Source organism: Heterodontus francisci, chromosome 14 (genome assembly GCF_036365525.1).
Source record: "Heterodontus francisci isolate sHetFra1 chromosome 14, sHetFra1.hap1, whole genome shotgun sequence".
Taxonomy (NCBI): Eukaryota; Metazoa; Chordata; class Chondrichthyes; order Heterodontiformes; family Heterodontidae; genus Heterodontus; species Heterodontus francisci.
In genome coordinates, this window is record NC_090384.1 from 103550429 (window position 1) to 103564882 (window position 14454).

General features: G+C 45.5%; 1 protein-coding gene across 13 annotated transcripts in view; it reads left to right on the forward strand.

Annotated features, from left to right (window-relative positions):
- Positions 1 to 14454, forward strand: part of ppfibp2b (PPFIA binding protein 2b) — a 279873-nt gene that overhangs the window by 107814 nt on the left and 157605 nt on the right. For all 13 annotated transcript variants that reach the window (XM_068046641.1, XM_068046639.1, XM_068046644.1 and 10 more), the window contains exon 3: positions 7226 to 7440. In XM_068046641.1, the coding sequence (XP_067902742.1) occupies positions 7226 to 7440 (215 nt within the window). The remainder of the gene's footprint in view (positions 1 to 7225; positions 7441 to 14454) is intronic.

Genomic DNA, 14454 nt, shown 5'->3' on the forward strand with positions numbered 1-14454 from the left:
TCTGCTATATAAATGCAAGTTGTTGTTGTCACCTCTATCCTGAGAAGAAATGCAAGGAAAGCCACCGATTTGCCCAACAGTTGGCCGAATGGCCTGTTTCTGTGCTGTAAATTCTGTATAATTCAATGTCATTATTTTAATGGAGAAGTGCCAAGGGAGATTAACAGTAACTCACTGACAGTGCAGCTAACAGAGTGATGGCTTCAGGGCCTGCAGGTGCCAGAAGCTGAAGCTGTGTATTATTGGCATAGGGTGTGGAACAGTGAGGCCTGTGTGCAGAGTACTGTGACAGCCCAATTGTACAAGTTACCAATTGGTACGGACCTGACCCAGTATCTCGGAATATCTCTTCAGTCCCTGCAAGTTGCTGCTAATAGCCCCTGACACTGACCCTGAGAGTAAACCCGCACATGGTGAATCGTGCAGACAAGATACTTGCACCTCAAGCAATTATACTTTGATACGTTCAAAAAACCTCTGCCTCTCTTTCTCTACCTGCCTCTCTGTCTTCCTTTGTCTGTGTGTGTGTCTCTCTCTCTCTGGGCAAGATTTTTCCTTGCAGGCTTTTGAACCCACCGTTAGGCTCAAATGGGGGTCTGAAGTCTGCACTGTGTGGGGAAACAGTCACTCATTGTGACTTTCCCTGGAGCTGCCACTTAGTGGTCAGAGGGCGAGCTTGCTGTCCAGTTAAGGACTGCGGGTGGGCTGTTGAAGCTGGCTATTTGCGAGGCCTCCCAGCCTGAAAGCACAGCAGGATGCCATGGCAGGTAAGTGAAAGAGAGGGCGCTTCAAAATGGAGGTGCCATCTCTCCAACTTTTTAAAACTTGAAATAAAAAATGGCCTTTGTAGCCACATCACCACTGTGGCAGAGGGGAAACCCTCTACAGGACAGCACCTGACTGCTGCTGCACCCAGACAGGCAGTGAGGGCCTGTAGGTTTACCTAGAACACTGACCACCTCCAGGCAGCTAAACAGTCCCCCACTACCTCTGGAAGCCTGGAGGATGACTGGAAAATCACAGGTAGTCTTCAATTGGCCTTAAGTGGCCCTTAAGCTTAATTGGCTGCCCCGTCCACCTCCAGGAACAGAGCCGGGAGCGGGGGAACTGGCACGCAATCCAGCGGCACTGTTTTCAGCACCCGCCACCTCCATTCCCCCCCCAGTGGGGGGCTCAAAGTGCAGCACCCCCACCCCTCTGTCTCCCTGGCTGTCTGCCTCTTTCTCTATGTATGTGGGTCTCTCTGGGCTCTGTGTGTGGGCATGTCTCTGCCTCTTTCTGTCTGACTCTCTTTCTCTCTCTGGTTCTGTCTCTGTTTGTGTGTATGGGTCTGTCTTATATATATAATATATTTTTTAAATGCTATATACACACAAAATGTATCTGTGTATTTATAGAAATTTAATAGATATAAAAATAAATTAGGGTTGTCAAGCAATTAAAATAAATCATTATTAATCTCCTGATTACAAATTTTGATCTAGGATTTAATTGCATATTTAATGTAATTACTGCATCCATTTCAAGTTTATTATCCAAAAAAATCCCAGCATAAAAACACAGTTGTGTCTGTCATCAGCTCGTTTGCTGTGACACAAATCATTTGTTAAAAAAAAGTATTGCTACATCATTCATTTGGCTAACATAAACCCTGAGCTCCTAAAGCACAACAGCTTCAGAAGAAAATAAAACAACCCTCACTTTACCTGCATTCAACTGTTGCCCCTTTTTCCCTCCTATTCCCTCTCTACTTAAGTTTTAAATTGAATGCTCCTCTTCAGCCATGCCTCGATGGGGAGCATTCTCACTCTAAAGGTTGTGGGTTCAAACCCCACTCCAGAGATGTGAACATAGAAATGCAAGATGACGCTCCTGGTGCAGTACTGAGGGAGTGCTGCATTGTCAGAAGTGCCGTCTTTCAGATGAAATGTTAAACTGAGGCATTGTCTGCCCTCGCAGGTGTATGTAAAAGATCCCATGGCACTATTTCGAAGAAAAGCAGGCGAGTTTTCCCCTGGCCAATATTTATTGCTCTACCAACATCACTAAAACAAATTATCTGGTCATTATCATATGTTTGTGGGAGCTTGCTGTGCTCAAATTATTGGCCATGTCTCCTACATTACACTTCTAAAGTATTTAATTGGTTATAAAGTGCTCTGAGATGTCCTGAGGTCGTGAAAGTTGTGATTAAAAATGCAAGTGTGTCACAATTGCTTTCTGTCCAATATTGCTCTATTTTTAACCATTTCATCCCCTGGATTTTTGAACTTAAATGGTTTTCACTTGGGTTGATTCTTTAAGAGCTCTGTTCCTACAGGCCTTTCATGGTGAGAATGTGGAACTTGCTCCCACAAGGAGTGGTTGAGTCAAACAGCATAGATAAGCACATGAGGGAGAAATGAAGAGAAGGAAATGCTGAGAGAGTGGAAGGAGGCTTGTGTGGAGCTTAAAGGCTGGCATGGACCATTTTTTTTATGGGATGTGGGCGTTGCTGGCTAGGCCAGCATTTATTGCGCATCCCTAATTGCCATTGAGAAGGTGGTGGTGAGCTGTCTTCTTGAACCGCTGCAGTCCAGGGGTTGTAGGTACACCCACAGTGCCATTAGGAGGGGAGTTCCAGGATTTTGACCCAGCGACAGTGAAGGAACTGCGATATATTTCCAAGTCAGGATGGTTTGCGGCTTGGAGGGGAACTTGCAGGTGGTGATGTTCCCATGCACTTGTGCCCTTGTCCTTCATGGGTTTGGCAGGTGCTCTTGAAGGAGCCTTAGTGAGTTGCTGCAGTGCATCTTGTATACAGTACACACTGCTGGCCCTGTGTATTGGTGGTGGAGGGAGTGAATGTTGAAGGTGGTGGATGGGGTGCCAATTAAGCGGGCTGCTTTGTTCTGGATTGTGTTGAGTTTCTTGAGTGTTGTTGGAGCTGCACTCATCCAGGCAAGTGGAGTGTATTCTATCACACTCCTGACTTGTGCCTCGTGGATGGTGGACAGGCTTTGGGGAGACAGGAGGTGAGTTACTATCGCAGAATTCCCAGCTTCTGACCTCCTCGTAGCCACAGCATTTATATGGCTGCTCCAGTTTAGTTTCTGGTCGATGGTAACCCCTAGGATGTTATAGAGTCATAGAGAGATACAGCACTGAAACAGGCCCTTCGGCCCACCGAGTCTGTGCTGACCATCAACCACCCATTTATACTAATCCTACATTAATCCTATATTCCCTACCACATCCCCACCTTCCCTCAATTCTTCTACTACCTACCTACACTAGGGGAAATTTACAATGGCCAATTTACCTATCAAACTGCAAGTCTTTGGCTGTGGGAGGAAACCGGAGCACCCGAAGGAAACCCACGCGGTCACAGGGAGAACTTGCAAACTCCGCACAGGCAGTACCCAGAATTGAACTTGGGTCGCTGGAGCTGTGAGGCTGCGGTGCTAACCACTGCGCTGCCCCTATGTTGATAGTGGGGGAATCAGCGATGGTAATTCCATTTTGAATGTCAAGGGGAGATGGTTAGATTCTCTCTTGTTGGAGATGGTCATTGCCTGGCACTTTTGTGGCGCGAATGCTACTTGCCACTTATCAGCCCAAGCCTGGATATTGTCCAGGTCTTGCTGCATTTCTACATGGACTGCTTCAGTGTCTGAGGAGTCGCGAATGGTGCTGAACATTTGCAATCATCAGCGAACATCCCCACTTCTGACCTTATGATGGAGGGAAGGTAAGTGAAGCAGCTGAAGATGGTTGGGCCTAGGACACTACCCTGAGGAATGTTTTTAAAAATTCATTAATGGGATGTGGGCATCGCTGGCTAGGCCAGCAGTTACTGCCCAGCCCTCATTGCCCTGGAGAAGGTGGTAGTGTGCTGTCTTCTTCAACTACTGCAGTCTATGTGAGGTAGGTACACCCACAGTGTTAGAAAGGGAGTTCCAGGAATTTGACCCAGTGACAGTGAAGGAATGGTGATATAGTTCCAAGTCAGGATGGTGTAGTGATGTCCTGGGACTGAGATGATTGACCCCAACAACCGGTTGGACCGAATGTCCTGCTTCTGTGCTATAAATGATATGCAACTCAATGTAAAAAGCTGGAAGGGAGCAAGTTTTTTATGGCAAAAAGTTGTTGATTTTCTAAAAACCAACTTCCTCCCTGTCAAAGGCCCAGATTCTAAATATTGACAACTTTGCATCTTGAACACAACCAGGTCAATCACTGAGATTACAAGACCACAGGTCTTGTGCATATATCCTGTTACACCAGAAAAGTCTGTGCCACATTTTCACTTTTTGGCTCAATTATCATTTCACAGCAATGTAATTGCATTCAGTTCTGGGCACCGCAGCTCAGGAAGGATCTATCTATCTACACTAGACCACAGCTGGAGTACTGTGTACAGTTCTGGGCACCACACTATAGGAAGGATGTGATTGCACTGGAGAGGGTGCAGAGGAGATTCACCAAGATGTTGCCTGGGTTGGAGCGTTTCAGCTATGAATAGAGACTGAAAAGACTAGGGTTGTTGCCTTAGAACAGAGAAGGATGAAGGGGAACGTGCTTGAGGTATACAAAATTATGAGGGGTATTGATAGGATAGATAGGAAGAGACTTTTTCCCTTAGCAGAGGGGTCAATAACCTGGGGGCATAGATTTAAGATAAGGGGCAGGAGGTTTAGAGGGGATTTGAGGAAAATGTTTTCACCGAGAGGGTGGTTGGAATCTGGAACACACTACCTGAAGGGGTGGTAGAGGCAGGAATCCTCACATTTCAGAAGTATTTAGATGAGCACTTGAAACACCATAAATTACAAAGCTATGGGCCGAGTGCTGGAAAATAGAATTAGAATAGATAGGTGCTTGATTGCCGGCACAGACACGATGGGCCGAAGTGCCTATTTCTGTGCTGTATAACCCTATGACTCTATTGGAGGGGGTCTAGTGTAGATTCACCAGAACGATACTGGAGCTTAAAGGATTAAATTATGATGACGTTGCATAGACCAGGGTTGTGTTGACTTGAGTTTGCAAGATTGAGGGGTGATCTGATTGAGGTGTTTAAAGTGATAAAAGGCTTTAATGGAGTAGATCGAGAGAAGCTACTTCCTCTAGTGGAGGAATCCAGAACAAGGGGATATAAACCAAACTGTTCAGGAAGCACTTTTTCACACAAAGAATAGTGGAAATCTGGAACACTCTCTCCTTGCAAAAGGCTCTAGATGCTGGGTTTCAATTGGAGATTTCAAGACTAAGATTGCTAGATTTTTGTTGGGGAAAGGGTATTGAGGGACAAGGAGCTGAAGCTGGTGAATATACTTGATTGAAAAGAATAGCAGGACAGGTTTGAGCAGTTGAATTGCCTACTCCGGTTTCTGGTCCTAAATAAATTACAACTAAATATTCATCAAATGAATCAGACAGGGAATTTTATCATTTCCTTCTGGGTTCTGTAATGATTGTCACTGACCTCTCTACAAGGGACGGAGTGTCAGGATTATAAGCAACTGGTTGTCTAATGAAACCTCCATCAACAATTACCCTTCTAATGTGCTTTTGCTCTTTTCCACAAGGAGTGGTTTCACTCATCTGTACTGATCTTTGTAATATCCTCCCCGCGGTGTCTTAAATGGTGTACATGTCACGACTTAAAAACGACAATGAATAGGAGCCAGAGTAGGCCCTTCAAGCCTGCTCCATCATTCAGTAAGGTCATGACTGATCTTCTACCTTAACTCCACTTGCCCGCACTATCCCCATATCCCTTGGTTCCCTTAGTGTCCGAAAATCAATCGATCTCAGTCTGGATCCACAGCTCTCACGGGTAGAGAATTTCAAAGATTCACAACTTTCTGAACGAAGAAATGTTCTCCTCATCTCAGTTGTTACGGACAGGTGTGTTCTTCCCACTGTTCACCTCCCAACTGATTGCAATCGTATTTTGTTTAAAATTGATTTAGCCCCTGAGTATTTTTAGGGTCAAATAAACGGACAAATGACAGGTTTTCTCTTGCGTTAAACAAAAGATAAAACTTTATTTTTACACAATTCCTGAAATGGTCACAACCTCACTCACACAGACATACACAAGAATGGATAAATAGGGAGAAAAGGGTAGGATGTAGTTCAAAGTGAGGTGGGTGTTCATGGTTTCTGATAAACATGATGAATCTTCTCAGGAGGACAGTCTTTTTTTTTAAAAGGTGTAGACCTGGGTGTTTATAGTCTTGAACTTGTTGAGGTGTTGTAGATTTCTCGTGGTCAATACTTCAGACTGGAGGCGGTGGTCACTTTCAGTTCTCTGCTGCAGCAAGTTGAAGTGTAGAATTAGCAACAGGGCTTCTTCCTTGTTTTGCCTGGATCCTTCCACTGCCTCTCACTGGACTGCCTTCTCTGTGATATTATGATCTCTCTTCTCTCTCCAGAGGGTTACCTTTTAAGGTTAAAATCCATCACATTAGAGTTTCTGTTGGTTGACATATGGCCTTCTCCCCTGGTGTGATCACACAATGGACCAGGATGTGTAATCCATTGCTATTGATTGATGTCTGGATGGGCACCATTCTGTTATGATGTAGCAACTTCACGCCTTTGCCTCAGAAGAAACCCATTCAATTCAGGGATGTCTCTTGATGGTTTCAGGATGAGCGTAGTTGACACCTCTTCATCTGGAATGTATCCTTTTCTCCTTTTGAGACAGTGAGGCAGTTTTTGAATTCACAGGCCAGGTCATCTGACCTTTGGTGGCCATTTTGCAGCATATTGTCCACTTTTTTTTTAAAGGAAAAGTCAATTCCAAAGAGTCCACGTTGAATAAAGTTCATAACTTAAAAGTTAGGAATATGATATATCTTTACTGGGCATAACACAGTCCTAAATGGTTTACAATGAATTAAAAATTTGTTCACAACTGACACAAACTCAACCCTCCAAGTCACACAACATCCTGACTTGGAACTATATCATTGTTCTTTCACTGTCACTGGGTCAAAATCCTGGAACGCTCTCCCTAACAGCAGAATGTGTAATAAATGCTAGCCTTACCAGCGACACCCACATCCTGAGAATGAGTAATTTTCTTTTTAAAAAGTCCTGAATTTTCTCTTTCATGATTATTATCTGTGTCAGCTAGCCCACAAGCTACGTGTTTTGCCTTAATGGTTTGAAAGGGTAACCAGTAATTCAGTATTCTAATGGAAAGGTACTTTTTGCTTTGCTCCTGTAGGTTCGAAAGCTGTAGCGGAATACTCAAATGGGATGTTCGACATTGCTTCACCTATCCCACCCACCTATCTGAGGTCACTGCAGATCTTACAGCTTGTGGAAGACTTGCGGGTAGGCCTGGAAATGTTGGGAAGTGAGCACGAGAAGGAGGAAATACGGAGTCAAATCCCTGTTTCTACTGTGCAAATCGTTGCTAACTGGCTGGATAATTTCTCTGTAAGTACAGCAATAGTGTTGACACAGAATATGCTGCTTAAAAATGGGATGGAACTCTTGAGATGGTCTCTTGTCTTTCACATTGGCCATGGCTTGGGTTACAAGGGTGAGGTTTGGGGGGTGTGAGGGTCACACTCCTGCCTCTTGGGTTGGAAGGTCATGGGTTCAAGCCCCATTCAACAGATGTGAGCACATAATCCAGGCTGACATTCCCAGTGCAGTACAGAGGGGTTGCTGTACTGTCGAAGGTGCCATTTTTCCAGAGATGTTGGAAATCTGAAATAAACAAATTGCTGGAAACGCTTGGCAGGTCAAGCAGCATCTGTGGAGAGAGAGAAAGAGCATTAACGGGCTGAGTTTTCCTACCCCCTTGGGAGGTGGCCATGGAGGAGATGGGAGGCAGGGAAATTCAGATAGTTGCATGGCGAGATGGCTCCCTGACACTGCCCCTCCCCCTGGGAAGAGGTGGGAACAAAGTCAACAATCTGCTGCACAGTGACGGGCAATCGGTTTAAGCCAATTAAGACCCCACTTTGGGGCCATTCTCCAAAGGCGATGGTAGTTTCCCACTGTCGGACTGGCTCTCCCGCAGAGTGCAGAGCCCGGCAGCTCCTTTGGAGATGGCAGGTCAGGGCATCATCAGAGCCAAAGGCTCCATGTCCCAATGAAGGAGCCACCAGTGTGGAAGACCTCAGCCGTGGCCAAAACCAATAGTGTGGAGGGGTTTCCTCTTCGCACTAGAAGTGTGAGGTGATGCACTTTGAGAGGATTAACAGGCAAGGGAATATACAATGGATGGTAGAACCCTAGGAAGTACAGAGTGTCAGAGGGACCTTGGTGTACTTGTCCATAGATCACTGAAGGCAGCAGCACAGTTAGATAAGGTGGCTAGGAAGGCATATGGGATACTTGCCTTAATTAGCCGAGACACAGAATATAAGAGCAGGGAGGTTATGATGGAGCTGTATAAAAAGCTAGAGTACACAACTGGAGTACTGTGTACAGTTCTGGGCACCACACTATAGGAAGGATGTGATTGCACTGGAGAGGGTGCAGAGGAGACTCACCAGGTGCCTGGGCTGGAGCATTTCAGCTATGAAGAGACACTGAATAGTCTAGGGTTGTTTTCCTGGGAGCAGAGAAGGCTGAGTGGGGACCTGATTGACGTGTACAAAATTATGAGAGGCATTGATAGGTTAGATAGGAAGAAACTTTTTCCCTTAGCTGAGGGGTCAATAACCAGAAGGTATAGATTTAAGGTAGGGGGGCAGGAGGCTTAGAGGGGAATTGAGGAAAAATCTTTTCACTGAGGGTGGTTGGAATCTGGAATGCACTGCCTGAAGAGGTGGTAGAGTCAGGAATCCTCACAACATTTAAGTAGTATTTAGATGAGCACTTGAAACACCATAGCATACAAGGCTACGGGCCAAGTGCTAGAAAATGGAATTAGAATAGTTAGGTGCTTGATGGCCAGCACTGACACGATGGGCCTGTTTCTGTGCTGTATGACTCCAGGACTCTACGACCAATGGCTCTACTGGCTGTGGGCATCTTCATTCTCAAATTTACAGAAGGCATCTGAGAGCAGCTCCATGTTGAGGTACCCTCACGCTTGTTTTTCTGCCTCAGCAGTGCCCACCTCTCCCAGTGGGCATTGCTTCAGGTCCCCTGGGCTTCCCACCTCTGGAAACTGCTTGCCTTCTTTAATAGGATGGCAGAGGCAGCCTCTCAATTGTTCACCTCCCATAAAGTTGCACCGCTGGGCGTGCTGCTGGCAAGCACTGGATACTGCATACGGTCCCGACGTCAGGATTTTGACCCGACCAGGAAAATTCCAGGCAACGTTTCGGGTTGATATTTCCACAGAACATACCTGGGGAATTAACTTCATTTCTCTCCTGTGATCTGCTGAGTATTTCCAGCATGTTCTGCTTTTGTCACTAAAACGTTATCCAGTCATTTATCTGATAGGTGTTTGTGGGATCTTGCTGTGTGAAAATTGGCTGCTGAATTTCCCTACGTTACAACAATTCGGGAACCAAAAGATGAAATGACTGTGAAACACTTTGGGACACTCTGAGATCAGGAAAGACACTCGATAAACGCAAGATCAGTCGTTCTTTTGTACGGTGGTGGAGTTTCAAATTAGTTTGTGTGGGGGAGCTCTCCAAAGCTTCACCGTGCTGGCAGGGACCCTGTCACCAGCTGACACACATCTGGAAGTCTAAATTTTACTGCTGTTGACACGTTGGCTAAATCTTAAATCAGAAGTCTTATTGCCGTTACTATTGGCAACTTGAAATCCTCACAATTTGGAGAACATTGGTTCAAACTCCTGTGTGCTTCGTGAGTCTCTGTGGTATGAAGTTCAGAAGAAAGATTTGCATTTATATAGTGCCTTTCACAACCTCAGGATGTCTCAAAGGGCTTTACACTCACTGAAGTATTTTTTGAAGTGCAGTCACTGTTGTAATGTAGGAAACTTGATAGCTAATATATGCACAGCAAGCTCCCACAAACAGCAATGTGATAATGAGCAGATTTTAGTGATGTTGGCTAAGGCGCCAGGGTGATATCCTCTGTATCCTCTGCTCTTCTTTGAAACATTGGCCACGGGAACTTGTACGACCACCTGAGGGGGCTGATGGGGGCCTCGATTTAACATCTCATCCAAAAGGCAGAGCCTCCGCAGTGCTCCCTCTGTACTGGATAAAAAATCCCAGCTTGTGCATTCTCAGAAGTACAAGAGTCGCTCCTGGCAGCAACGGATTGGAGATTTGTTCCCGAAAGCTGCTCTTCTATTACTTTGATTTAATTCAGAGTTCAGGGTCCATGCGCAAGCACCTGGTATTTATACTGAGAGGTCTGGCTCCTAGTTTTTTGTGGGATTTCGGAGATCACAAGATCAAATTTTGTATGGATGTAGTTAGTGGAACCCGGCTCTTAAAAGTTGAATTGAAATCGGGGCAAAGACAACAACAACTTGCATTTATATAGAGCATTTAACAAGGTAAAACGTCCCCAGGCATTTCACAGGAGTGTTATCAAACAAAATTTGACATGAGCCTCACGATATATTAAAGCATATGACCAAAAGCTTGGTCAAAGTGTTAAGTATTAAGGAGGGTCTTAAAGGAAGGGAGGGGGAGGCGGAGAGTTTAGGGAGGGAATTCCAGAGCTTCAGGCCCAGGCAGCTGAAGGCACGGCCACCAATGGGGGAGCAATTAAAATCAGGGAAACGCAAGAGGAAACACAATTGGAGGAGCACAGGTGACTGGAGGAGATTAGAGAGATAGGGAGGGGCAAGGCTTTGGAGAGATTTGAAAACAAGGATGAGTATTTTAAAATCTGGGCCAGACCTGGCGCCAATACAGATCAGTAAGCAGAGGGATGATGAGTGAACAAGACTTGGTGTGAGTTAAGATATGGGCAGCAGAATTCTGATTGAGCTTAATCAACATCAAACCCTGATGTGGGTTCCCAAAGAATCTAATATAAACCCATCCTTCAAGTCTTGTAATACATCATCTGCTGACATTTTCTATAAACAAGGCGCCTGAGATCTGCACAAAGATGTTACAGTCAACTCATGTTATACAATCGTTTAATATGATTCCTCTGTCAGTAAAGGAACTAAACTGTGCTGTTAAATATAATTGCCAACTGTCCAGGTTTGGCCTGGAGTCTCCAGGAATCTGTGGACACAGCTGTGAGCAGAGAGAAAAATTGGAGGGGCACTTAGAAAAACAAAAGTATCACCTTTTCATTACCCATGAGCACTTTCATTCATTAGTCTTAAAAATATTGAAGATGGAAAAATTGGCTGTTTTACTGTCGAGGGTCATCCAATCAGGAAACAGTCTGTTCACCTTGCACTTGGTTTGGGGAGGCGGAGTTCCATGAGGATGGACATGTCAGGCAACCAAGGGCGAGGGAGTATGTGGGGGCAAGGCAGTTGGCAATGTGATGAAACCTCCAGGACAACGCCCAATCAGAGTTGGCGACCCCTTCTATGATGGGGTTTGGAGAGGTTTTTTTCCCCAATTTGTTAAACAAATGGTTAACTACATATAAGAAATATAATCCCAAGATCTAGCCGGTTCTGTAGCTCTGTTTATTTTGTCTGTTCATTTCTAGCACACTCGTGTTTACCCTTCATCCCCCCCGGGTCCGATTACATCTGGCATTCCGTAGTACTGTGAGAGAATGTCTCGGTTTCATAACCTTTGTTGAGTTTAATACTTTTCAGCACAACCTTGTGTAACCTTGCTTCCAAACTACAGTAGGAATTAAATATGTTGTGTATCTTTCGGTTTAGTCGTGTGTTTTGTTGAGGTGAGGGACGCCAGGGCTGAGAATGGAACAAATCTCCTAATGTTTCCTCTGTACCAATCAGAGGCAGCATGGGCCAGATGGATAGTTAAGCACCTTCTGTGCTTTGTAAATATGCCTTAACCGTGACCTTGGAATAAAGACTTCACACATCTGTTGGGTTTTATTTTCGTCTTTGCCCGCTTTTTCCTGTCCCTTTGCTCTTGAAGAGATTGGAAATTGATTGTGTCCTGTTTTCAGCTCCGTAACTAACGCCATTCCAGACACTGACGATCCCAATCCCTGGGCCAACCTGAAATTTGTCCTCGGGGCTCATTTAAATTGTTTTGAGATACTAGAACAGGTGACCAAAAACTCGGTCAAAATGGTAGGTCTTAAGGAGGAGAGCAAGGCAGGGAGCTTTAGGGAAGAAATTCTAGACAGCTGAAGGCACGGCTGCCAATGGTGGAGTGGTTACAATCGGGGATGCGCAAGAGGCCTGACTTGGAGGAGTGTAGAGATCTTGGAGGGTTGTGGGGCTGGAGGAGATTACAGACCTAGGGAGAGGCAAGGATTTGCAAACAATCTGGTGTCTCCACGCAGTGCTGTGCCCCTCTGATGTTGGCTAAATGCCAGTGGAAGCAAGAAGCAGCCCTTTAATGGCCCTCATGAGCCACTTAAGTGACTTAATTGGCCTCCCTGCGGACTTCCCATCTGCCGCAGTGTCTGGTGTGGGCAAAATGGCATGGGGGGGGGGGCTGTGGAGGAACAAGCCCCTACGCCATTTTGTTTGCCCCACCTTCCAGCCCATTTCCATGAGCCGGATAAAATCCAGCCCTCAAAACTGTATTTCTAGTAAAAATCTGATGTTGTAACAAGGCAAGTTATATACCGAAATGATCTTGTTTTTAAGTTGGCAGGAGAAGTTGAGGAGGTTGTTTCAAAAACAAAAAGCACACGGACCCTGGGTTTTAAAAATAGAGGAATTTCAGGGGGCTAGAGTGAGTCAGTATAAAAGTGAGCCATCTTACAGTGCTGACTTTGTTTGCATTGGAGTGCTACAGTGGAAGTTTGGTAAGTGAGGAAGTTCGGTAAGGAGGGAGCGAGGAGCTCCTTTCATTTCCTACCTGTCCTCAGAGTGAGGGGAGCCCAGAGCTTCCAAAGAGCACAGCTAACTGGGAGAAGACTCGGAGGGCAGAGTTCCGGACTGGTAAGTATAAAAAAACTTACCTCTGGTTAAAAAAAACAAAGTGACGTCACAGGAAAGCTGTGACCTGATTGGCTGGTAGAGAATTTTATTTTACTGAATTTGAAAATAAAACATTGATAAAAATAGATTAAAACCCTAATTAACTAATAAGTAGAGTAACTAAACCAGAGGGAGGAGATTACTGTATTTAGTTAGCATTTCATATTTAAAGGAGGAATCTAGCACTAGGGACCATATAGTTATAACAATTTAGTAAGGATTTAATAAGTATTTATTTATCTTAAATTAATTTATTAATTAGTGCTAGAAATGACAGTTAGAGGGGTGAAGTGCTTCACCTGTGAGATGTGGGAGGTCTGTGACACTTCCAGCGTTCCGGGCGACTACATCTGCAGGAAGTGTACCCAGTTGCAGCTCCTCACAGACCGCATGGATCGGTTGGAGCGGCAACTGGATGCACTTAGGAGCATGCAGGTGGCAGAAAGTGTCATAGACAGGAGTTTTAGAGAAGTGGTTACACCCAAGGTGCAGGCAGATAGATGGGTAAACGCTAGAAGGGGCAGGCAGTCAGTGCAGGAATCCCCTGTGGCTATCCCCCTCTCTAACAAGTATACCGTTTTGGATACTATTGGGGGGGATGGCCTATCAGGGGAAAACAGCAGCAGCCAGAGCAGTGGCACCGCGGCTGGCACTGTTGTTCAGCAGGGAGGGACAAAGAGCAGAAGAGCAATAGTTATAGGGGACTCTATAGTCAGGGACACAGATAGGCGCTTCTGTGGACGTGAAAGAGACTCCAGGATGATATGTTGCCTCCCTGGTGCCAGGGTCAAGGATGTTTCTGAACGGACAGGGGGCATTCTGAAAGGGGAGGGTGAACAGCCAGAGGTTGTGGTACACATCGGTACCAATGACATAGGCAGGAAGAGTGATGAGGTCTTGCAGGGGGAGTTTAGGGAGTTAGGTAGAAAGTTAAAAGACAGGACCTCCTAGGGTTGTAATCTCGGGATTGCTCCCTGTGCCACGTGCCAGTGAGGCTAGAAATAGGAAGATAGTGCAGCTAAACACGTGGCTGAACAGCTGGTGTAGAAGGGAGGGTTTCAGATATCTGGACCACTGGGATCTCTTCAGGGACAGATGGGACCTGTACAAGAAGGAAGGGTTGCATCTAAACTGGAGGGGCACAAATATCCTGGCTGCAAGGTTTGCTAGCGTCACTCGGGAGGGTTTAAACTAGTGTGGCAGTGGGGTGGGAACCAGAGCAGTAGGACAGCAAGTGAAATAAATGAGGGGGAACTAGTAAGTAAGGCCAGTAAGACTAAGAGGAAGAGCAGGCAGGGAGATGTTGCTGAGCACAACGGGACTGGTGGTCTGAAGTGCATTTGTTTCAATGCGAGAAGTATAACAGGTAAGGCAGATGAACTGAGAGCTTGGATTAGTACTTGGAACTATGATCTTTTAAAGAGACTTGGCTGAGGGAAGGACAGGATTGGCAG